Here is a 24,326-nt window from a genome sequence, read left to right on the forward strand (position 1 = left end):
GGTGGGGGTGATGATGGTTGATGGTGGGGTGACAGTGGGGGTGACGGTGGTGACAGTGGGGGTGACGGTGGTGACGGTGGGGGTGATGACGGTAGCGGTGGGCTGGTAGTGGGAGTGATAATGGCAGGGGCGTGAGTAGGGTGATGGTGGAGGTAACGAGACAGAGCAGAGCTGGCTAAAGACACAGAGCTCCCTTCCCTGGAGGAGAGGTGGGGTGGCGGGTAAAGCGTACCGGGAAAACACAGGCAGGCTCATGTTTTGGGACACTGGAGTGTGACCAGGTGCTGGTAACAGGGTCTGTGGTCCTGGGAAAGGTGCCCAGTCACCCCTGCGCACCTGCAGGCAGAGCCACGCTCAGTCCACACCCAGGTGTGGTGAGTCAGGGGACAGCAATGTCTTCCCCGCAGGCCAAGGCAAGCCCAGCTCCTGGCCATTCCTCTCCCTGAGGCCCATTTGGCTGCCTGGCGGGTTCCACTCCCAGCTGTCATGAGCTGTGCCCCCACCTTGGCACTTAATTTCCCAGGACAATTTAGCTGTGCTGGAGCTCAGCAGCCTGAAACTGTGGGGGCAGCGCCTGGTGCCCAGGGTGGGTCCCCAGTGCTCACGGCTCCTGGCGAACGGCCCAAGTCCTCTGGATCAGGCGACTGTGTCACTCCCCCACTCAGACCCGTCAGCCACAACCGAAGGGGCCGGGAGTTCCCGCCTCCACTCAGCATGGGCCGTGAGAATGGGGGTGAGCCTCTGTCCTACGTGGGCTCCACCGCCTCCCCACCTCCCCTGTAAACCGAAGCATGGACAGAGCAGTAAGATCCCAGCAGAAGGCAGGGGCAGGTCCTAATCCAAGTGCATGCGATTGGGCTACTGGCTTTTGGGCACTGGTGAGCCCTGGTGGCTCTCTACTGGGGGATCCAGGGACCTCGTCACTTGCTTGGCCTCGGCTGCGCCACTCTGGGCAGCTTCAGTCCAGCCCCGGCCAGCCCAGTCACCCTCAGGTGTTACCCTCTGGCCACCACCACGCTGGGTACTGGTTCACACGTTTCCCAGCTGCCTCCCTCAGAACAGGTGCTCCTGAGGCTGGCTGGGGTCCCAGCCTGTGTTTCCAGTCCCAGGAAAAGGGCCCGGTGTGTGCTGGGCGCTCAACACACAGCTGCTGGCTGAAGGAACAAACAGAGGGAGGGAGGGAAGGACGGACGTGCCCTGGGGCTGCTGCCCGGCCCTGCCTCCCTGACTGAGGAATGTACAGGTGCCAGCACCAGGGCTGCTGCCTTCTCTGTGAGGGGCTCCTGGGAGGGGGAAGCTGTGCAGTGCCCTCGGCCGCCCCCAAAGGCAGCGCACTGGGCACGGCAGATGGGGGGTGTTGGCCGCCCTAACCCTGCTGTCCCTGTCCTGGGCCATGGCCCCTGCTCGGTTGAAGGGAAGGTCAGGGCTGGGGGCAGCAAAGAAGTTGTCTGTTGTGTCCTGAAGGGTCAGGAGAGCCGGGGGGAACCCCCAACATGAATGAAGGCTGCCTCAGCAGGTAGTGGGCACCTGCCCATTCTGGGGGACCATCCCCGCCACTGACCCCCCCCAGGGCCCCAGGGGTCTGCTATGGTGGAAAGGCAGCTGGCCTGGGGATCTGGAGAGCCTCAGCTCTGCTGGCAGCAGGGTAAGGCCCCCCCAAACCAAGACGGGGCACCCTGGGGAGGCTGCACATGGCCCTGGCCCTCCACATCACTGCACAGACAAGAAAACCGAGGCCCACGGGGCGGCAGTTGGTTCAGGTCACACACAGAGCAGGGTCGTCGTGGGCCATGGAACCAGGTCACCCACCCTCAGGTTAGTAGGGGTGACAAGGGCAGGCAAGGAGCTGAGGATCGCAGCTGAACGGGGCCACACCAGCACGGGGCCTCACCTGAACGGGTCCGTGGGGTCTTTGGCGTCGCAGACATCCGCATGGCCATGGCAGACACAGCGGCCCCCGATGCTGATGTCCTTGATGCTGTAGTAATACTGTACCGCAGGCCCTGTGAGCGCCTGGTGGCCAGGCCTCACCCACCCCAAGTCCCGGGTCCCCCAGCAGCACCCCCGCCCCGCCTGGGCCATGGGTGGCTCACCCGGCGGGTGACCGTGGGGTCCCGCAGCGCCTTGCCCATGAGGTGGCCCAGCAGCGTGTTGGTGCGCAGGAAGCGCAGGCGGATGTTGGTGGCCTTGGTGAAGTCACGCAGCAGTGGCGAGTAGGAGAAGTTCATGGCGCCAGGGCGCCCGTTCACCAGGGACACCACGATCTGCGGGCAGCACATGGTGAGGCTGTTCGTCCAGCCCCTGAGCCCCCAGGCCCCTCGCCACTCTGCCCCTGCCGGGCCCATCTCCCCGTTCTCCAGCCCCGTTCGGCGCTGCCCCACCCTGGCCCACCTCTCTGCCCTCCAGCCCCGCACTGCCCTGCCCTGCCCACCTCTCCGTTCTCCAGGGGCACGATTCTCGAGTACTCGGTGGTGCAAATGGCCGCATCGTCCCTCGTGATGCGCTCCAGCGTCTGCGGCCCAAACCGCTCCAGGCAGTCCCTCTTGGAGGCTTCGGGGAATGGCGGGAGTGGAGAGTGCTGGGTCCCAGGAAAGCCTGGGCCCCCACAGTGCCCCAGGCCCCTTGACATCTCTGGGCCTCGCCCCTGAGCCTCCCACGAACCAAGAGACCGTGTGGCAGAGACCACAGCTTGCTGGCTGGGGAGGGCCTGGCCCGTCGGACTGCTCTACCCCCACCAATCTCCCCAGAACGCTTTGAGAACGAGTGACCCACCTCATGACCATCCTCACCTCCTTCCTTGGGGACAGACCCCTGCTGCCCATTACTGACCTGCCCTTCCCCATTCTCAGGCCAGGGAATTTTGGGGGACATGTGACCAGGCCTGGCCTATGGGGGAGGAGCACCCACTCCCGCTAGCGTGACTGGTCAGGGTGGCAAAGGGCCAAGGATGGCCAGCGTGCAGGTGCTGGGACTCCAGCGCTCCTGACACGGGCTAAGCTGGCAGCAGGCGAGCAAGGCAGGAGCCACCAGGGCCCTTTTGTCACCACGGGGAGCTGCAGCCCATGAAGCCATCCAGAGGCAGCTGAGAGGTGGCACCAGAGATTCCTGGTGCCACAGCCCCTGGACCTGGCTGTGCCCGATATCAGAGACGGGAGCCAATAAATTCCCCTGAGCCTTCGGGTCCTCGGCTGACGGTCCTGATCGAAGCAGCCGGGAGCCAGGGCAGGGCTGGGCGTTCGGAGACCTTGAGAAGCCTGGCCATGGAGGCCGGTCCAGGGACCCCCAGCACACCTCACCCCAGACCCCCTTGGCAGCTGAGACTCACAGGCGAAGAACTGCCAGGCCTGGTAGGTGCGGCCGAAGTCCATGGACCGCTCCAGCACCCAGAGGTCCGGCCGGGGCGAGTTGGCGAACTTGATGAGGACGTAGGCCACGTGGAAGACCTGCAGGGCCGAGGGCGTCAGGGCACCTGCCACCCCCACGCTCCCAGGGGCCCGGCTCGTTTTCTACCCCTCAGGTGAGACCACAGCAAGGGATGTGGCATCCTCGCCACACAGGGCAGATGCACCAGGGGAGAGGGCGCCGCAGGTTGGAAGTGAGCCTCCGGGAACCAGCCCTCATGGAAGGGCTCCCCGCCTCCTCCCCTCCCTGCCCAGGAGCTCAGGGTCCCTCTGGTCCTTCAAGCTCTGTGGTTCCACAGGCAGGGGGACTGGTCAGGGTGGGGACAGGAACACAACCCAGTGTCCCCACAGCCCTCATGCCCAGGCAGGCCCAGAACCAGACAGTGGTCCCCACCACCAAGCAAGTCCAACCCCTAGTGCCTCTGACAGGTCAGCTGCTCCTGGGATGGGGCCTCTGCTGCCACCTCACGCAGGGCACCCCTGCCCATGGCAGAGGGAAGCTGCTCCTCCCAGTCCCCCAAAACGCCAAGCCCCAGCCCCAGCCCGGCCCTGGCTCTGCCCACTGTCTCCCCTACATCAGCCCGACTTCCACCCAGGGATGGCCCAGGTGTCTGTGCCCTGGGGTTGAGGGGAAGCCTGGCTCAGCCTTCACAGGGTGCTTTGTACACCTCCTCAGAGAAGCCTGCCCTGACCCCAGTCCCTCCCCACAACCCTCAGCAGGGACGTGTCCCCAGGCCTGCTGGCTTCCCTCAGGCCTCTGCTCAGGTGGGGTTTCCCTCCCTCCCCAGCCCAGCCCCACAACCCCCACCCCTGCCCTGCCCTTAGGACCCCAGGCCGGAGGCCCCCTGCCCCCAGCAGTCAGTGCTACTCTGCGCCCACCCAGCATGACCATGGCCCTCCCTCCATGCCTGCATCTGGGGTGTACACACGCCCACCGGCCCAAGGGTGAGACACGTGGGGTGGCTCCTCCATGAGCACAGGCCACAGGCCCCCTCTGTAAAGGTCTCTGGTCCTTAAAAACAGCCCATGACCTCAATGGCAAGAGGATGCACCCCAGAGCAGAGGGGTCCGGACGTGCACAGGTGGGGCGGTGCCAGGCAGGACCCCACCTTCAGGCCCCTGCAAGCCAGGGCTTAGGGCTCAGGGCTCAGGGCTCCGCCTGCCGCACCAAGTACCCCCACCTCCACATCCTCTCTGGGGCCCTAGGCTCCCCTACAAGGGGGCGAGGGAGGGAAGCTGTGTCCAGGACGTCACAAGCCTGGAGGCTCCAAGGCAGAGTGAGCCTCTCCCTGGCCCCTGTCTCCACCAGCCCCCCACACACCAAGGGGAAATGGCTTTTTTCAGGCAGAGGCTCCACAGGGGCCAGCAGGGAGGTGGGGAGAACACGAACGTCCCCCACCCATCTGCACAGGGAGCCTGGATGCTGGGGAGAGAGGCCACTCATGGACCCACAGCACGGGGTGGCCTGCCTGCCCCACCTGGCGCCTGGGACTCGGGGGCCCTGGCCCACACCTCCCCCTACAAGCCTGCAGGGTCCGAGATGGAGCCCTGGGGACCTCGGTACTCAGCCCAGCTCCTCTCGGGCAGCAGTGGGGACCAGCCCCTCCTCTGCTCACAGGCAGGCCCCCAGGTGGACCCTGAAAAGGCCAACAGGCCTCTGAGCCTCACGCCACATGCCAGGGTCACCCACTGAACCTCCTCAGGGCTTGACCTGCCAGTGCCAGCTCTTCCAGGAGGCTTCTGGGTGCAGTCAGCCGGCAGGTCTGGGAGCCTAGGGTCCCATGGGGGAGAGAGGGGTCCCCCAGAGCTGCACAAGACTTACAGTCACCCCACGGGACTGAGCTGGACTGAGACTGCTGTGTGCTGTGGGGTCCCCCATTGAAAGACCACAGACCCTCAGCTTCAGCCTCGGGGCACCAGCTGCCCAGACTCCAGCAGGGGGGCAGGGTCCCAGGACTCCAGACATGCTGGGTCTGAGTCCCGCCTTCTTGGAGGGCTTGGCGTTGTAGGGACTGTGGGGGCCAAGCGCAGCCATCCCAGATGGGGGCAGGTCCCGGGCCTATTCACCAGCTGCCAGGCTGTGAGGTCATCATCCATTTCCCTGTCACGGTGGGGAACATGGAGACGTGCCCTGTCCAGTGCAGACCCTAACCCAGCCCCACACCTGGGCCTCACAGCCCCCCATGGGCCTGACCACAAGCGTCCCAGAGAGCCCTGGGGGCGGGGGAGTGCCCCGGTGCCCGGACAGGGAAGGGTCTGCTCAAGGTGGACAAGGGCACAGACACAGGCTGCTCTCGGGGAGCTGGGAGCACAGACCCTCCCATCAAAGACTCCTGAGACTAAAAGTCCTAACTGAGCCCCGGGGAGCCGCCCCCGCGGTTCCCTCAGCGCCCGGAGGCTGCGCCCTCCTTGCCCGGACCCGCCCTCCCCTCCCTTCAGCAGCCCGGTCACATTTTTCCCAGCTGAGAGCACTTGCACAAATATTGACTCGAAAACACTGATTGGCAGGATGAGGGGGACACAAGCTCCGCCCCTCCCCACCCTGGGGCTCACGGGAAGACCCTGGCCTCCTGTCTGTCCCCTGACCCAATCATCTGTCTGTCAGGGGCCCTGGACAGCTGTCCTTGAGGGCCTGGTGGCTGCACAGATGCTTAGGAAGGGAAGCCGGCGCTCAAGGGCTCCCATCTGTCTCCACCCTGGCTGTGGCTCCCAGGGCCATACCGGCCACCCTCGGCATGACCCAGAGCGGGCGCAGACCCCGGCCTGTGGGACCGACCCTTCCCCCTCCACGCCCCACTCAGCTCGGCGGCCAGCGCTGACCTTTCCGCTGCTGCATAGTTCTATGCAGAAGGAAAAAAAAATTCTTTTAAAGCAAAAGCCAAACAAAGCTGCCTGAGTTATTTTTAAAGATCTGGCTATTTTGGGGCAGGCACGTCTCCAGGACGGCAGCCGGACCCGCCTCTCAGCCAGGCACCCCCTGGTCCCCCCGTACCCAGCCTGACCTGGGAGGGCCACGGCACCCAGAGGAGGCCTCTGCCCGGTGACCACGGCCTCACAGGGGGTCGGTGCGAGCCCCAGGAGCACGGGGCCTGGGCAGTGGGGCCCGGGTGGGCTCCAGGCTTCAGGGTCTGTGTGGCCCTGGGGCGAACGCTTCCCCTCGCTGGGCACAGGGCAGAGGGAAGAGGTGCGGAGGGGGCACCGGGATCAAATGCCTTTCGTGAGGGCATGAAGGTTCCAGAGCCCCGGAAGGGAGGACGCCAGCTTCTCCTAGAGGGCAGGCAGCTGCCAACCAGCAGAGACACTCCGAAGGCAAAGCTGGGGAGGGAACTGAGTAGGGGCTGGGGTCTGGGCAGCATGGTGAGGACTGGCGGAGCCTCGGGGGCCCTGGTGTGGCCTGCTGGGGTGGCGTGGGGCTGTTGGCCAGCAGCCTCCTGGACTGAGGCACCCACCTCACCATGGGGTGGGCTGTGGCTGGTGGGCTCTGCCCTGGTCCAACTTGGGCTGGGGAGACCAGGGCCAGGCCCAGGTGCCTGCTGTGAGGCCACTGCTGGGGGGTGAGGGCCAGTCCAGCCTTCCCCAGTGGCCTGGATCATAGTGGTCTGTGACTCAGGCCTAGCCCTGCAGGAAGAAGGGACCTGTGCCAATTCCCGGGGCAGGAAGCTCCTCCTAGCCCCAGGCGTCCAGGCCAGCACCATGACCTCGCTGCTCAGATAGGGCACTGGGGTACCCAGCCCCCTCGATCGACGCCCGGAGTCCTGACCAGCCCAGCCCTTGCCCGCTCCCACCACCTGTCTCCCCTCGAAGAGACCCCATCTGGAAATGAAGATAAGCTCCACAGCAGGGGCAGGGCGGGCGGCAGCGGATAAGCACAGCATCCACACAATCTATCTGGCAGGTCACACGCCCTGAGGACACCGCTCCCAGAGGGATGCAGACTGGAAAAGCCGGGGCTTCCCACAGCAAGCCCAGCAAGCCCCCCACCGGGGAAGTAAAATAAAGACAGCAGAGCTCCAAGGCCAGAACCCCGACTGGGGCTGGACGCCGCCACGCCCAACTATGGGCGACTTGAGCAGCACAGGGCAGCTGCAGGGGTGGGCAGGGGACAGCAGCCCCCGGCTGGAGGGGGGGACTGGAGGTGGGGGTGGGCGGGGGACAGGAGCCCCCGGCTGGAGCAAGTCCCTGGGGTCCCAGCCAGGGGGCTGCCCCGCACCTCAACAAAGCTAGGCCTGGGTGGATTCAGTGACCCCAACTACTGCAGCCCGAGCTCGGGGCTCCCCACTGCAGCCTGACCCAGGTCAGGCCTGATGGTCAGCTGCGGACAGGAAGCGGCAATGATCCCAAGGGGACCCCTCGGCCCGAAACCCAAACAGTTTAGTCTCCGCTGAGCTGTATTGTCAGAGGCCGATGTGGTGGGTCTTGTTTACAAACAGATAGAAAACAGGACGCCTTTCGGGGCTGCCAGGGCCGGGGGGTCCAGATGGTGCTGGGGCATCTCTGTGCCCAAGTGCCAGGTCTGGCAGTGCAGCCACCAAGGGCCAGCATAGCAGCAGGGGTGTGGGGAGAGGAGCAGCTCCAGCCCCACCTGGCCCGGCAGCCCCTCGGACCACGTCCTCCTTCCAGGAGGGGTAGAAGGAGGGTCTCGCATCTATCCTGTGCCAGGGGAGGGGAGTGGTGCCTCCTGGGACCCCCCACTGTCCTCCCCAGAGTCCTGCTCCAGCAGCTGTCTGGCCCAGCCCGTGCACCTGTCCTGGATGCCACACCCTGTAACCGGAGCCTGGCCGAGGCTGCACTTCCTGTCCTTCCCTGGACAACTCGCTGACCGTCCTGGGGCACTGACCACATGGCTGAGTGCCCAGCCAGGCCCCGGGAGCCAGGCCAGTGGCACCCTGGACCAGGAGGCCTGCCCAGGGCCCAAGCCAGCCAGCCAGAGGGCAGGCAGGCCTGAAGGGCAAGGCGGCCAGGGCATGCTGGGCCTCCAGCAGGTGTGCTCCGCCATTGACAGAGGAGGAACCAGCCTGGGAACCAGAGTCCAGACAGCACGGCCGACCCCGAGTCCTCCAGACCCCAGCACCGGGACCTTGGGCCCACCACACTGTCCCTGACCCTCTCAAAACTCACAGTCCAGTAGCCATAACTTCAGCAGAGCTCTGCCTCCCCGTTCCCCCACCCGGAGGGAGCAGCTGACTGCCTCCCCTCCCCATCCCTGCCCCGTCCACTCTGGCCTCACACAGCTCCCCAGCATTCCCCAGGGCACAGGCCCTCACCTGGCATCCTCACCCCCCACCAATACTTCTGGCCTCATGCCCGACGACCCCCCTACATTCTGCTGGCCCCAGTTCCCCACACCTTGACCCCGACCTAGGCCCCCCCATTTGCCCCGCAGCTCTGGGCCTGGGGCTGGGACAAAGCCTTGCCCCAGCTGTGGCACCTGCACTCCGGCCTACTGCAGCAGAGAACAAAGCGGGGCCTCCCTGGAGGAAGGGGCGGAAAGGGGCCAGAGCACCCTTACTCCTCAGCTAAGGGAGATGGGAGGCATGCCATCCTCTGCCGGGGAGAGCCCTGCCCCCACACTCAGGCCACCCAGGAGCCTTCTGGAGGGTGGGGGGCACAGGCCAGAGCCAGCCCCACTCACTCCTGCCCAGCTCCTTACACCCTGGACCCCATGGTTAGCGTGCTGGTGTGGCTGATGTAGCGGGCAAGAGGCTGGACCCTACAGCAGAGCCAGGGAGTGGGGGCATCCAAGCCAGGACCCACTGGCCATGTGCCTGGGCCTGGGAGATCGCAAACGTGCTCACTCTTCCCTGGGCCTGGGGCCTGGGTGTGGTTCTGGGAACAGGGAGCCTGAGGCCAGTGACATCACCACTCAGCTCCAGAAGCTTCCGGAGGACACAAGGAGATACGCAAGAACCCCCCCAGAAGTACCCCCCGGGCAGGTCAACTCGGAAACTGCCCCCTGAGTCACCAGTGACCAGTGCTGGAGCCTCTTCCTGAGGCCCCACCCTTGGAGAGAAAACCCTCCACGGCTGGGTGCAGCTGGACTCAGGCCAGGAGCCCAGCTGGCACTCCCAGGGGCCCAGGCTCAGCCGTCCCTGGTGGACAACACAGGAACAGCCTCCCCCTCCCGCTCTGCTGCGCCAGCCCCTGCCCCGCCACACACCAGGGGCGTGAGACCCGAACCAGGATGCAGCCCACCCCACCCTCAGCCTTCCAGGAGCAGGAAGGCTTCCCGATGCCCAGGGTCAGCCACCCCCACCCCCTCCCAGGGCATCCGCTCCAGATCCCATAACAAAGGCTGCTGGCAGCCCGCTGCAGGGGGAGTGCCCGGACCCAGCCGCCACTCAGCCTGGCTTCCTAATGGAAGCCCCAGCTCTGCCCCAGGGTCAGTCCCGAAGCCCAGGAAGCACATTTCACCACCAACCAGGGACCAGGACGTCTCCCCACCCAATTCCAGGACTCCTGGCCCCCACCCCAACCAAGGCTGGCAGCCCCTTGGCCCAGGCCGAGACAGGGGCCCTGGTGGATACATCCACAGAGTCAGGAAAGCAGCTGAGAGGAAGGAAGGAAGATGGTACAGGTGTGGAGGGAGGAATGAGACAGTCGGACAGATGGAAGCAAGGAAGAAAAGTGGGGGGCTGGGTAGGTAGGTGGGGGTGGGTGGAAGGATAGGTGGGGGGTGGGTGGAAGGATAGGTGGGGGTGGGTGGAAGGATAGGTGGGGGGTGGATACATGGGGGGGTGGTTAAATGGAGGACTGGAGGACTGGGTGGAGGGATAGGTGGATGGGTGGGCGGATAGATGGGTGGGGTGGGTAGGTGGGTGGGTGGATAGGTAGGGGGTCGGTGGTAGGTGGGTGGGCAGGCAGAGATGGGGGGGTGGGGGGGGGGGGGGATAGGTAGGGGGTCGGTGGTAGGTGGGTGGGCAGGCAGAGATAGGTGGGTAGGTGGATGGGTGAAGAAAGTACTTCCCAGGTAGAGTGGAAGGGTTCCTTTTCCCTCCATATCTTTTTCCAGTTGGTGAAACTGAGGCTGGAAGAGGCAGGATGCTCACACGGTGGAACCTGACTTCTGCCCCAAAACAACGTAAAAGCAAACTGGCTCCAGCCCTGAAGTCTCCGGCCCAGTTCACAGACAGGCACCGACGCTCAGAGAGGCCCCAGAGCCAGGCGGTGGTGGAGGCCGCACATGTGGGTCCGGTCCTCAGTCCCATCCTCCTCAGCCCCACCCAGGCACGTCAGGCATTGTGCCCACCAGCTCTGCAGCCACCCTGGGGTTGCAGTGGAGGCCGGGCCTTCTCCCCTCCCCCAGCCCAGCCAGGCTAGTTCCTCGAAGGAGGAGGGGCGGGAAGAACCCGCCAGTACCCTCCTTCTGCCCCCAGCAGCTGAGAATTCACATACACTGATGCCAAGGTGGGGCCTCCACTGCTGTGCCAGAGATGAGGGACCCCCCCAGGCTCCAGGGGACAGGGGAGCCAGAGACAGCGAAACCCAGGGAGGTAAACAGGCAAAGCCGCACCCAGACCCAGGCCAGGTCAGGGAGCCCAGGACCGGCAACCCCCGTCCACTCCCCTCGCTGCTTTTCCACAGGGCCTTACGCCGGGTCTGGGAACCCCTGGAAATTCCTGGCCACTTGCTGGGGCTTCAGCTCTCCCCTCACTGCCTGCCAACCCCTAGCCAGGCCTGCAGGCCACCAAGCCTGTCGAAGCTGCCTGCCCCTGGGGGCCAGCCCTCCAGCCAGACTCCAGGAGACCTCCTCTATCTCCACCATTCATTCATTCATTCACTCATTTATTTATTTATTTATTTTGAGATGGAGTCTCGCTGTCACCCAGGCCGGAGTACAGTGGCGCGGGCTTGGCTCACCGCAACCTCTGCCTCCCAGGTTCAAGGGATTCTCCTGCCTCAGTCTCCCGAGTAGCTGAGACTACAGGCACCTACCACCATGCCGGGCTAATTTTTGTATTTTTAATGGAGACGTGGTTTCACCGTAGTGGCCAGGCTGGTCTGGAACTCCTGACCTCACGATCCGCCTGCCTTGGCCTCCCAAAGTGCTGGCATTACAGGCGTGAGCCCCTGCGCCTGGAGACCTCCTCTATCTCTAACGCCTCCGGGACCATGGCTCAGCGAGGAGGGAAGACCCCGCAGCCACACAGCGGGACACAGGCCTCTGGGTCAGCCCTGGAGCCCCTGCCCCAGTCGGTGGCTGCTCTCAGGCCCAGCCTCATCACGGCCCCCCCACTGTCCCTGAACAAAGAAGCACCAGGATTATTGGCCCATTTTACAGGCCAGGACCTCAAGGCCAGGTACCCAGGCCAAGTTGCCTCCTGTCTGGGGGTGCTCAGGGCTGACAACGGGCAGGTCCACTTTGCGGGGCCCACTCTTCGCTTGGAGGCACCCAGTTTCAGCCTCTTGCTGTGCAGGGGCCTCCAAGACCAAAGAGAGCCCGAAGCTGGAACCGGAGAGCAGGCACCGACCCCACCCCACCCCTTGGGCTGCCGCCAACAGGTATCCCAGGAATGTCCACTTCCGCCAGCCTCCTCTGCATTCCTGCGGCCCCTGCCCTACCCGACAGGAATTCCTTCGAGTAAACATCTGGTCACAGCACCTCCGCCCTCCTAGCCCAAAGCTGTCCACTCAGCACCCTGAACCAAACCCTGTGGCCTCTGGAAGCACCCCAACTGCACCCCCTTTCCCTGTGTTGTGGGGATGCTGAAGGCACAGCCAAAAAGAGCCGACTGCCATGACTTTGTGCCTATGGGGACTGCCCCCCGCTGCCACAGTCCTTTGTGTCCAGCCTCCCAGGGCCCAGATCTTGCTCAGAGTGGAGACCTCGCCTTCCGGTCCTGTGGCCCAGGGTAGGCCTGACGGCCACAGGGGCAGAGGCGGGGGACGAAGCAGGCAAAGAAGGCCCTACCTGGCCCAGGTCCAGGGTGACGTTGACTTCATTGTACTCCAGCCCGCGGGACAGTGGCGGGCTCTGCCACCAGCGCTCCGTGCCGTCGATGGCATTGCTGGCGGGGTGCGCCTTGTTGCTGTTGGCCGCTGTGCAGATGTCACAGTACTGGCCCTGCAGGGGAAACGGAGTGTCAGGAGGCTGAGCGGGGCCGGAGACCCCCTTCCTCCTCCACAGTCGCCCTCCTGGCCCCACCAAGCGGGTTCCACGCCCACAGCCTCTGCGCCGCTCATCCGCTCACTCTGCGAAGCTTGCTGAGCACCTGCTGGTCCCCGATCCCAGGATGCGGCTCATGTGAGTGCTGCTCACAGAGCTCAGGAGGAAGGAGGAAGACGGGGGGAGAGGGCACCTGCCTCAGGTGGGGAAATCTCGGTGCGCCTCTCTGGGGGTGGCATCTGAGCCCTCCGTGGTAAGGGGAAGGTGCTCTAGGCAGAGGGGATGCCAATGCACGGGGCCCTGGGGCAGGAGGAGTCTCAGAGTAAACCAGCTGTCTAGAGCCAAGGAGCGGGGCAAGGCGCAGCCACCTCTCCCCGCTGGCCCTGCCAGGGGCTCCTGAGGGCTTGGGCAAAGTACAGCAAGGCAGGGGACCAAGGAGGAGGAAGGTGGAGCCTCGGACAGAGGGACCATCAGCTTGAGGATCAGGCAACCAGACCCCGCCACACCCGACTGGATTCGGGTCTCCAGAAAGACAGAACTAAACCGTCCCGGCGGCCAGTGGGGCAGGCGCCAGAGTGGAGGTGGGCCTGGGCCTCCTGGCTGCCACTTCCGAGTCCTGGGAAGGCATCAAGTCACAGCAACCGCTGAGCCTTAATGTCCCCATCCGAAGAGTGTGGATAAGCCTGCACCTGCCTGGGGCCACCGTGAGGACTGGTGGCTCACACACCTGCTGGGGGCCTGTCCTGTGTGGGTGGGTGGGGAACAGGGGAGGCCCCCCGTAGGGTCCTGGCCTGCATCCTGGCAGGGGAGGGGTGGTGCTGGGATCCCAGGGTAAGGACAAGGAGAGGGGGCAGGGCTGGGCCCTGGCTGCCAGCCCAGTGGAGCTGCTCCCCCAGGAAACCAGACCTGCTGTCCCTCCACACAAAGGTGCCCTCCCAGACTTGGCATTGATTGAGGCCCCAGAGCCTGAGTGTGAGAAAGGCAGCGGCCCTACCCCGCCCAGCCTCCCAAAGGGCCAGACCTCACCCTAGGAGGAGGAGGTAGATGGTGGGAGATCCCCTGCCCCCAACCCCCAGGCCCAGCACCTTCAGAAGGCCCAACTCCCTCAGCCACAGATTATGCCCTCTGCCTCCACTGAGCACGAGGGCAGCACCTGGCACCCGTCCCACAGGCTCCACGACCCCACCCTGGTGTCTGGGTTACCCCACCTCAGACTTTGCCCTGGACCACCCAAGGTGCGGCTCCACAGCCCCCAGTGTGGCCACTGCTGTATTTCCTTTCCTGCATGTATGAGACCTGGAATTATCGGGGTGCTTCCCTGGCACCCCCCAAGAGCTCTGACCTGGAATTATCAGGGGGCTTCCCCAGCACCCCCCAGAGCTCTGACCTGGAATTATCGGGGTGCTTCCCTGGCACCCCCCACAGCTCTGACCTGGAATTACTGGGGTGCTTCACCAGCGCCCCCCACAGCTCTGACCTGGAATTATTGGGGTGCTACCCCGGCACCCCCCAGAGCTCTGACCTGGAATTATCAGGGGGCTTCCCTGGTGCCCCCCAGAGCTCTGCAGCGGCAGGGTCCACACTCGCCTTGTCGCCACTGTCCCCAGCCCACCACCCAGGCAGCCTTGTGGATGTGGCTAGAGCAACCGAAGACACCCAGTTACGTGCCACAACCCCAACCTGCACACCACGCTGCCAAGCTTAGATGGTGACCCCCAAAATCAAGAGTCCACTGACAGTACCGCACACACAGGTCCTGCTCAGGGTGGGGGCGGGGGCTCCTGGAGAAGGGGGGTGAGGGCAGAGCCCTCTGGCTGGGGCAGCCAGGCCTTCCAGGGAAGGCTGCCTGCTGGTCAAGACCCTCCCAGACAGGCGAGCAGCAGAGGAAGCGGGGTGGAAGGCTGCGGGTCTAGGGTCAGCCTCTACTCTTCCAGGAGGTCAAGGAAGCAACTGTTCAGTCCCTGCCTGGGCCAGAGTTGGTTCAGAGTCATTGGGAGGCGATTTGAGTCCCCAGTGGGCCACTCAGAGAGCCGTGGGGAACAGGGCTGGGAAAACCAGGCTCCCACCGCCTCCACTGCAAGGGTCCCGAGAGAAAAGAGCTAGGAAGCAGTGGAGGGCTGAGAAGGACTTCCCTTCCCATGAGTCACCTCGCCGGCCTGGCTGCCCAGCCCCCGCCTGCTGCCGCTGGGCCGGCCGGGGGTCCCCTGATGTCCACCTGAGGCTGCGAGGGCTGCCACCTCCCCTTGCCCTCTGCCTGCTGCAGCTGCCCAGCAAGGCTCACCCGACCCCCATCTGGGATGCCCAGCTAATGCCCAGCTTCTGCAGAGGGTCCCTGAGAGCCCCCGGCCTACAGCCTTGGCACCACGCTGCCTGGCCCCAGGCCCCATAGCCTTAGTGAGACCCCCCCAGATGGAGTTGCGGCTTCATCTCCCGGGCACCTCCTGTGTCTGCCCGCCTTGCCCTGACCGAGGCTGCAGTCCGCTCACATGCCCAATCTGCGGCCAGGGCAGTCAGCAGATCTGCAGCTCTCAGAGGAAGGTGTCGTCCAAGGTCACGGGCCGTCCAGCCTGTGCCCACCAGCCTGGCAGCCTCAGAACAGGGACACTCACTGCTCAGAGCTGGAGGCTTCCGAAGGGAAGGGCTTGCCTCTGTTGTTAGACACGAGCGAGGCCAGGCCGGGCTGGTTTCTCACCCAGGCTGGCTCCAGGGCATGGAGCGCCATAGGCCACAGCTGCCACGGACACTGGCCGCTCCCCAGGCCAAGCTCACAGCCTCAGGTGAGGTGGGCCAGTGCGCTGTGCCCATTTTCAAGACAGGGAGCTTGAGGCTTACAGAGAGAAGCCATACAGCTAAGGAGGGGCAGAGGAGAGGGGCGCTGACTCTAAGCTGGGCCTTTACACACTGGCTAATACGCCCCCACGGAGAAGTAACCCCAAGAGGGGGCCTGTGACGCCCAGCCAGGCAGGCAGGGGCAGGCGGTGGAGGGGGTGGTCTGAGGTTCAGAGGGCACCTGGAGCCTCCCCTGACGGAACAGCAAAATTCCAGCTGAGCAAGAAGGAGGCCCCAGATGCTCAGCCAGGCCGGGGGAGGGGGGGGGTGCAGCAGCAGGCATAAGGACAGCCACAGGCCCTCCCTCCCGAGACCCGGCCCCTCTGAATCCACCAGCTAGGGAGGCAGCAGGGGGCATCCAGGTCCCCACAGCTAACCCCGCTGGACCCTGTTCTGGCTGGGGGCTCCAAGCAGGTGTCAGCGTCTTTCCAGGGCTCAGTTGCCCCATCTGAAGTGTGGGCTTGAGACCTCTGATATCAGAGGACTGTGCTGGGCTTAAGGTGAGAAAGGAGCCCCGGGAGGCGCCCTCCCAGGGTAGGCCATCTCAGCTCCTTCCACCTCCCCCAGGGCCAAGGGGGCAGGCGGGGAGGGCGGGTCCAGCTCAGGCTCCACCTTCCATCCCCTGTGTCTAGCTCCTGGGCCCTCAGCCCCCACTTGGCAAATCTACTCTCCTACCAGGAAAGCGGAGGTCCCAGGGAGGAGAGAGCTCAGGTTACACAGGCCCTCAGGGCCCCTCCACTCTCCCTAGGTGGGGCAAGGTGGGGAATGGGCCTAGAATGGGCCTTTGCTGCTCCTCACACCAAGGCTGACCCCAGGCCCACCCTAAGTCTAGAGGGCCCCCAAAGCCTTGGTTTCCTGGTTAGGTGCCCACGCATGAGCCCCCAACAGAACCCGCCTACAGGTTAAAGGCTTGTGGGGGAAGGGACAAGCACACCCGGGGGTCTTTCGGGCCTGAAACCACATCTCCCAGGAGAATGAAGCCCCGACCCTACCACCTGCAGAGACGCTGCCCCTCCTGGGAGCCACGTGTTCCCAGCCCCAGATAAAACTTCGCAGCTGGGCCCCCTCACTTTGGAAGTCTAGCCGAGGCACTAGACTCCTCTGGGAGAAGGCGGGGGAGCCTCAGGTGGTTGGCCCCTCCCACCCCCATCCAGAGGCCAGCAGGTTCCAGCCTGTCCCGGGTTGGGCGGAACTGTGCCCCCTCCCCACGGGCAGCCGGCGGTGGAAGCCAAGTCCCGCCCTCCCCGGGATCCCGGACTCGGGGCCACCAGGGACTGGGCAGGGCCCCCCCCTCCCGCCCCGTTCACCGCAGCCGAACTGGACGGGCGCCCGGCCGCCCCTGAGTCCAGCCGGGGACTTAATTCCGCCTTCCCGGAGGGACGCGAAGTTTCCCGGCCGAGACGGAGCGGCCGGGTCGGGGGAGGGGGACTCTTGGGCTCCCAAAATGCGGAGCCGGAGCGTCCGGACCGGAGAGTCCGCACCTGGGCTGGCCCCGGGCCACGGCGCTGTCCCTGGAGTCGGGCCGCGTTCCGGGTCCCAGGCCCCGGGAAGATGCCCCGCGCCCCGTCCGCGCTCACCTGGATGGTCTGGTTGGGGTCGCCGCCGGCCACGGGGCCCCCCACCAGCTTGCAGTAGAGGTCCTCGGTGGGGCGCGGGGAGCCGCGCGCCGGGGCCTCCTCGCCGCAGGTCGCGGACGCGGCGATGCGGGCGCCCTCGGCCAGGTTGAAGTAGGGCGGGTGCAGGCTGAAGCCGCCGCCCGCCGCCTCCCGCGCCCGCGCCGCGCCCAGCAGCGCCAGCCCGACCAGCAGCAGCCGCGCGGGACCCCGGGGGCCGCGGACGCACCGTGCGCTCCCGGGGCACAGCGGCGCGCGGCGCTTCGCCATCTTCCCGGCTCCGGGCCGCGTCCCCGCGCTCCAGGGACAGCGCGCGCGGCGGGAGCCCGGCGAGTCTGAGGCCAGGCGGCCGGCCCAGCTCGCTCCGCCCGCGGACGTCAGGCCCCGCCCCGGCCCGCCTGGGCGCCCGAGCCCCGCGCCCCCGGGAGGGGTCCGGGGGGAGGAGAGGGCAGGGGGAGGGGCGGCCCGGCGGCCTTAACCCTTCGGACCCCGGCGCGGCCGCCTCCCGGAAGGGGCACCTGCTGGCCTCTGGCCAGGCCGTGGGACCACAGCGCCGCCGCGCCCCGACCCCAGGTCGTAGCTCCGGGTTCCGGGTGCGACCCCCGCGCTCCCTACGGCGCCCGGCACCCCAGTGCGCCCGCCCGCTCCTCCCAGCCCAGCGGCTCCACTCTCTGTTCCCCTAACTTGGGGCACCTGTCGGCCGCCCCCGTGCCTCTCCCCCCACAGCGCCCATCCTGCTGGAGTGCGGGAAGGTGTCCTTGGCAGCCGCGAATGGCCACCTACGGAGGAATAGGGGGAGCCTAGGTGGGACCCCCTACTTCCTGGAGCGGCCAGGTCAGGTTCACCTCGGCCTGGCTCCTGCCTGCCGCAGCTGGACTTAAACCTACTCTCCCATAGAGAAATGGGGCAGAAGGGTTGGCCCTGCAGCCACAGCCCCCTTTAGAGAACGGGGCGCTGCTCCTGCCCCCGCAGCCGCAGCCGCCAGATTGGCTCCTAACGAGGTCGGAGGCTGGGGTTACAGCTGCTGAGCACCTGCTGGGTGCCTGGAAGCACCTGTGCCCCTGGCCCCGTGGACTCCACCAGCTCTGTCTGCCTGGCCTCTACCACACTGCACAGCTGCGCACACGCTCCTGCCATGGTCGGCGGCTCCAGGACGCTGGGCAAAGGCACAGGACCTGGAGGCTGAGACCGGGGCTTTGTCCTGCGTCTGCCTTTGGGTGTCTGTGGCCCTGGGTCTCCTCCTCCCCTTGGGCTCCCGGGCCAAATCTGCCTCCAGGGAAGCCCTGAGGGGGTGGCAGTGGGTGGGGCTGCAGCTGCTGAACTGGCAGCAAGCCCCTATCTCTGAGCCAGGCCAGCTGGGCCAACCATGGTCCCAGATGGACTGTGGGGCTCCCGTCTCGCTGGGTTCCCTGGACAGTCCTGGGGGGCTGGGGGGGGCCTGTGGGGCACTGGCCAGCTGATTCTGGTGGGGTCCTGAGCTAGCAATGGTCCCTGGAGGGTGCACCTCGGTCGGTGCACACCCTCCTGGTGCCCTGGGGTCGGTGCACACCCTCCTGGTGCCCTGGCCACCCACACTTGTCAAATCCCAAGAGGGTGTGGGGCCCTTTCTCTTCGGAGTCCAGAGGGCGATGTAACCCTCTCTCCCTCCATCCCTCCTCCCACCTTCCTGCCGTGCAATTATTCAGTAACTTCACAGTTAGTTCTCCCACCTGGGGGAGGGGGAAGGGGGCGGCTCCCCAGGGCAAGAGAAGCTCCGAGTGGGGGAGGGGCTGGCTGGAGACGGGCGGGAGACGCTGAGGAATCTGCAGTCCAGGCACAGAGTCCGGCTCTGAGCTGATTTACGATCCCGTGTGAGGCAGAGAGTGGCCTCTGGGCAGTAGCGGGTCCCCAAATGGGAGCTTGGCCCCAGGCAGTGCGTTCGGGCTCCCCTTGACAGCGTGGGGCTCTGACAGCCTGGGGGACTGGAGGCCGAGAATCCTGAGATCCTGAGTGCTTCTCAGGATCCCAGGAGGGTCGGGCGGATGGTGGAGAGGTGGAAGAGCCCTTTCAGTCCCCTAGCGGCCAGGCCAGGCCAAGCCGCCAGGCCTCTGCCATCCCTGGGCACTGGCCGTGATGGGAGCCGGGCGGGCCCTGCAAATGCACTGTGTCAGCTGGAGCCGCCAGCACCTGCAGGGTTAATCACCCGGCTCGCTGCTTCCCGGCAGACAGCTGCCCCGGAGCAACTGGCAGGCAGGCGGGAGTGCAGTGGAGAGAGAATGTGGCCCGGGGCTGGGTAAAGAGCCCACCCTGTGCCCGCTGGTGCGAGGACTGGACGGGGAGGGGCAGCTGGGGCAGGAGCTGAGCCTTTGGAGGGTGGAGGGACTGTCCCAGCCCGGCTACTCACAGGGAGCTGGGGAGGCGGGCGGGGGCAGGGGCAGGGGCAGCTCATCTCTGCCCACCCCCACACCCTGTTGTCTTTGTCAAGGTTTCAGTGAGTCATCACCAAATGGACCAGCCAGGATCTCGCTTGTCTTTCTGAGTCCTGCACAGCCCTCTTCGATTTAATTTACAAATGGGGGAACTGAGACCAAAAGGGCCAGGAGGAGTCAATCAAGCGCACGTTAGTAAAGTGAGGGGAAGGCTGTCAGTCATTCATCTCTCTTTTTTTTTCTTTTGACATGGAGTCTCCCGGCTGGGTGCGGTGACTCACGCCTATAATCCCAGTACTTTGGGAGGCCGAGACGGGTGGATCACGAGGTCAAGAGATTGAAACCAGCCAGGCCAACATGGTGAAACCCCGTCTCTATTAAAAATACAAAAATTAGCTGGGCGTGGTGGCACGCGCCTGTAGTCCCAACTACTTGGGAGACTGAGGCAGGAGAATCGCTTGAACCCAGGAGGCAAAGGTTGTGGTGAACCAAGATCGCGCCGTTGCACTCCAGCCTGGGCAACAAGAGTGAAATTGTCTAAAAAAAGAGAGAGAGAGATGGAGTCTCGCTCTGTTGCCCAGGCTGGAGTGCAGGCTGGAGTGCAGTGGTGTGATCTCAGCCCACCGAAACCTCTGCCTCCCGGGTTCAAGCGATTCTCCTGCCTCAGCCTCCCGAGTAGCTGGGACTACAGGCGCGCGCCACCATGCCCAGCTAATTTTGTATTTTTAGAAGAGAAGGGGTTCCCCATATGGGTCAAACTGGTCTCGAACTTCCAACCTCAGGTGATCCACCTGCCTCGGCCTCCCAAAGTGCCGGGGTTACAGGCATGAGCCACCACACCTGGCCCAGTCATTCGTTCCTTATCCCTACGTTTACTGGGCATCTTTCAGCCACTAGCCCCTAACTAGTCCTCCCCACAGCAGGTCAGACAGAACCCCCGCCTCCCCCCACACACATTCTATCCTGAATCCACAGAGGGAGCTACCCAGTGTGGGAGCGGAGGGGAGGGTCAAAGGAGGCGGCTTGCCAGGGCTGGGGCCGGGAGGAGCTGCGTCCCACCAGACTCTGACTGCCCTCCGGAAACAATCCAAGACCCAGAGCCCCTGCCCAGCTCCAGGGGGACAGAGCCCCAGAGGAGGCGGGCTTTGGAGAGGGACCAGTGCAGCAGAGAGAAGTAGGGGCACTCCTGCCCTGGAGAATGGGACTCAGATCTTCCCTCAGCCCCTGGACAAGACCTGCTGAGAAGCCCTGGGGGCAGCCCCCTCACCTGAGCCCCCAGCGCTACTCCAGCGGGATTCCTGCAAGTGCCCCCCCCACTCGGCCACACCTGCAGGCAGTTGTGGGGGACCCTGAGGGCCAGGCCACAGGCACATGAGACTCAGCCGTGAACTCCTGACCTCGGGAGTCTCCTGGGGACACAGCTGCGCTGAGGACATGGGGCACCCCGCACCCACTCTCAGCTGCGTCACCGGCGGCCACAGTCCGGTGACAGATGACTCTGCAGATCCTCCCATACCAGAGCCCAGCGTTTCTGCTGGCCCCGCCCCAGGGTCCACGTGGGTGCTGCCCCCTGGGGAGAAGCCCCCAGAAGGAAGCTGGGCTGCACAGGCCTCCGAGGGAAGGCAGGCTGGAGGCTGGCCTGCTCGGGCCGGGCCTGCGGGTGAGGCCTGTGGCTCCCACTCCAGAACTGGGAATGTTGTCTGAGTGGGATCAGGGTTTGGAGGAGCGCCAGCACTGTGGTTTGGGATGTCAGAAGCCACGGTCGCTTTCTCAGGACTGCTCGGATGCCCTTCCAGGGAGCCAGCCGGGAAGAACCTCCTTCCCTGTCCCTGAGATAAAGAAGTGGGAAGTGCACTGTTGGTCCGGCTCAGGCCCCGGGAGCAGGACACACCCAGCAGGTGCTGGCAGGACCGGGTCTCATCGGGGCTCCATAAACCCAGCAGGGCTGGGAGAGCTTCTGGGCCTCTTGGCCATTGCTTGGTCCAGGAGGCCCCCCCACTGTGGGGACAGACTGCTGTGACAGCCAGCCCAGACCTGCTGGGGGCTGGCCTCAAAGGAATGGAGGCCGAGCCCCTGGAGGCCCTGAGCCACAGCCTGCCCCCGCCCCAAGGCCTGGAGCCGCATTCCCTGAAGGGCTGCCAAGTCTCCAGTGCCCAGGATCCACAGGCTCCTGCGCCAGCAGGATGCGGCTAAGGGAGACTCGGGCATTTCTGGCCTAGGGAGGGTCTGGAACAGCCTGTTTGGAGAAGTGGTGCTTTTTCCTCCCTGGCTGTGGCCCCAGCTGGGCCCCTGGTGGGTTCTGGGGCACCTGGTTGGAACGCACAAAGGCCAGGCTGTGGGTTGGCACTAACCAAGAATGGAAGATTCTGAACCCCAGCCGCCCGGCCCAGGCCCTTCTGCCACTTGCAGTGTGTGCCCAGCTCATGGGCCACACAGCCCCAGGCACCACTCACAGGGCAGCCCCTCCAGAGACTTGGGGCTCCTCAGAGCCTTCCAGGCCAGGAGATTGGCCGCCATCTTAGGGCTGCCGGGAACAAACCACCTGTGCAGGCCGTGTGCCGCCCACTCCCTGTGGCCCCTGCAGGCCTGACCCACAGGCCACCACTGGGTTCCCACATGGGGGGTGTGAAGTGGGCCCCCATGCAAGAGGGGGTCAGGCAGGCTTAGGAGGTGCCCAGGTGTGGGGTACCTGGAGAGGGTCAACGTCCCAGGTCCTGGGCTCTCCACAGGTGGTCCCCAACGCTCCTCTCGACCACCCATCTCCTTTTCTCACCAAGTGGCAGGGAGAAGCACTTGGGCTGGTGGCCTGTGCAGACGGACCCATGACAAGCACTCAAAGCTGGGGTGCTCAGAAATGGGGGGGCGCCTCATGGAGCTCTGCGGGGTGGTCTGCTTGACAACCGTGAGTCCAGAGCCCAGGACCACACCCTGGCGCCGCCGCCCCAGCTTTGGCGTGTGTAGCTGAGTGTAGGGGAGCCTCCGCCCTGCGAAACTCAAGAAGGGAAGGGGTAGGGGTCCCTGGGAACTCTCCGGGAGGGGGCCTGGACCTCCCTGGGATCTAACTACTTACAGCTTGGCAGGGAAGGGGCCGGTCCAGTAACAAGGCTGCTCCCAGGACCCTAGCCCACCCACCCCTCAAGTGGGGCCCCGTCAGGGCACCTTGCCGCACCTTGCTGGGGTATGAGGCAGAGACCAGGACTCCTGCCCCCAAATCTGTGGGGAGCCCTAGGAAAGGCATCACCCAGGGTAAACATGCAGTGGCACAGGGCTGTGGCGTCCGTCCCCACACCGGGCACCTACGTTTCCAGGTGTCACCTTAATCTTATTTACCTGTGGGCCCCACCCTCACCCCTGACCCCTGTTCTTACTACTTGCCTGCCTTGGGCTTCAACTGGGCAGCCCTAGTGAGCCCCAGGGGCCCAGACCCCCAGAGAGACAGGCGGAGTGGGGGTGCCCCAGCATGCTGGGTGGGGTGGCTAGGGACCCTGAGCCCCAGCCCCTGAGTCCTGGCCTGCCTGTGCCCTCCTCCCCTCCCCTGCAGGACCACGGCTCCAGAGGGCCCTCCCCAACCTCTGTCCTTGCCTGGCAGAGCTCTGGTTCTCATACAGGGTGGGGCGGGTGGGGGCTGAGGGCTCTGAGCTTCTCCAGGAGGTGCCCACAGACAGCCTTATATGGCCAGAAGTCCTCGAAGCCCAGGAGGAATCTGACTTCCCAGGAGGGCCCAGTGGGCAGAGCCAGAGCCCAGGCAGGGACCTGGGACTTCACCCTGGGTGGGGCCAGGGCCCCCAGGAGCCCACCCCCAGCTGTCTCCCATGACCTTGGCCTCCTGGGCTGAGAGCCCCTTCCCCACCTTGGGGCACGATGGGGGAGTCCCATGTGGAAGGGAACCTCCAGCTCGCAAAGGCCCCTCCTCAGGGCAAAGGGCTCCCCTCGTCCCCCCAGGCCCCACAGTCAGCTGCCTCCAGCCACATGAACGCCCGCAGGGCTTCATCCCCTCCACCTGTGCCCTGATGGTGCCCAGCGGCCCCTGCTCTGTGCCTTGGCCACCAGGGCCGCTGGGGCAGAGAGAGATGCTCCCTCGCACTCCTCCCTCTCCTGACTGTCTCCCTCGGGCTTCTCATTCTCCAGCGCTCTCTGTCTCTGCTTCTCTCTGTCTCTGTGTCTGTTTCTCCCTGTTTCTGCTTGTCTCCATCTCTCTGTCTCTGTCTCTATCTGTATCTCTCTATCTTGATCTCTGTCTCTTCATCTCTGTTTCTCTGTGTCTGTGTATCCTCTGTGTGTCCTTCTATCTCTCTTTGTCTCTGTCTCTCTCACTGTCTGTGAGACTCCTGCTACTGCTCTAGACCTGCCAAGCTCAGCCGAAGGTCTTAGGAATTACAGGTGTGAGCCTCGGTAACTAGAGACTGGTGCCGTAGCAGGGACACAGCAGGCCACGGTTCCTGCCCAGGAGCTGGTCCAGACTCTGCAGTTAACCAGGATCCTGGGCGCTGCAGCTTGGGCTGAGCACCTCCACACTGAAAGTGCCGTCCGCAGCGCGGCTGGCCCGTCTGTCCTTGTGCCTTCCTCCCGGGAGGCACATTGGTGCCCCCAGCTCACAGAGGACAGTGCAGCATGGCCTTAGGCATCCAGGATGAGATGTCCTGGTCCACGTCAGGCCCCCACACGCAGCCCACAAGGCAGGGACGACTCCGTGTGCTCACTGCGGCGTCTGAACCCAGCGCTGGGCTGCTGGACGATGGTGGCCGAACGTCTGATCGCCCCCTCCCATCACCTTCCCATTGCCCTCAGACCCACGTCTGCCCACACCAGGCGTGGCAGGCGAGGGCCCGGTGCCCACACTCCAGCCTCCTTTTGTGCCTGCCTGAGGTCCACACTGTGGTCCTCACTCTGCAGCCACAGACAGAATCAGGAAGTCAGACAATCGCAACTGTAGGCTGGACCCTGCGGGGACCAGGACCCCCGTGCAAAAGCT

The 24,326-nt window shown here is 65.1% G+C and overlaps 1 protein-coding gene across 3 annotated transcripts in view; it reads right to left on the minus strand.

Moving 5' to 3' along the window:
• The window catches only part of LAMA5 (laminin subunit alpha 5), a 58,894-nt gene extending 41,632 nt beyond the window's left edge, over positions 1-17,262 (minus strand). For all 3 annotated transcript variants that reach the window (XM_017503481.2, XM_017503479.2, XM_017503478.2), the window contains exons 1-6: positions 16,911-17,262; positions 12,310-12,462; positions 3,326-3,443; positions 2,432-2,550; positions 2,094-2,264; positions 1,892-1,989 (exon numbers count right to left, since the gene is read on the minus strand). In XM_017503481.2, the coding sequence (XP_017358970.1) occupies positions 1,892-1,989; positions 2,094-2,264; positions 2,432-2,550; positions 3,326-3,443; positions 12,310-12,462; positions 16,911-17,216 (965 nt within the window). In that variant the 5' untranslated portion in view covers positions 17,217-17,262. The remainder of the gene's footprint in view (positions 1-1,891; positions 1,990-2,093; positions 2,265-2,431; positions 2,551-3,325; positions 3,444-12,309; positions 12,463-16,910) is intronic.
• Between the last annotated feature and the right edge of the window lie 7,064 nt (positions 17,263-24,326).

Source organism: Cebus imitator, unplaced genomic scaffold (assembly GCF_001604975.1).
Source record: "Cebus imitator isolate Cc_AM_T3 unplaced genomic scaffold, Cebus_imitator-1.0 Scaffold311, whole genome shotgun sequence".
Taxonomy (NCBI): Eukaryota; Metazoa; Chordata; class Mammalia; order Primates; family Cebidae; genus Cebus; species Cebus imitator.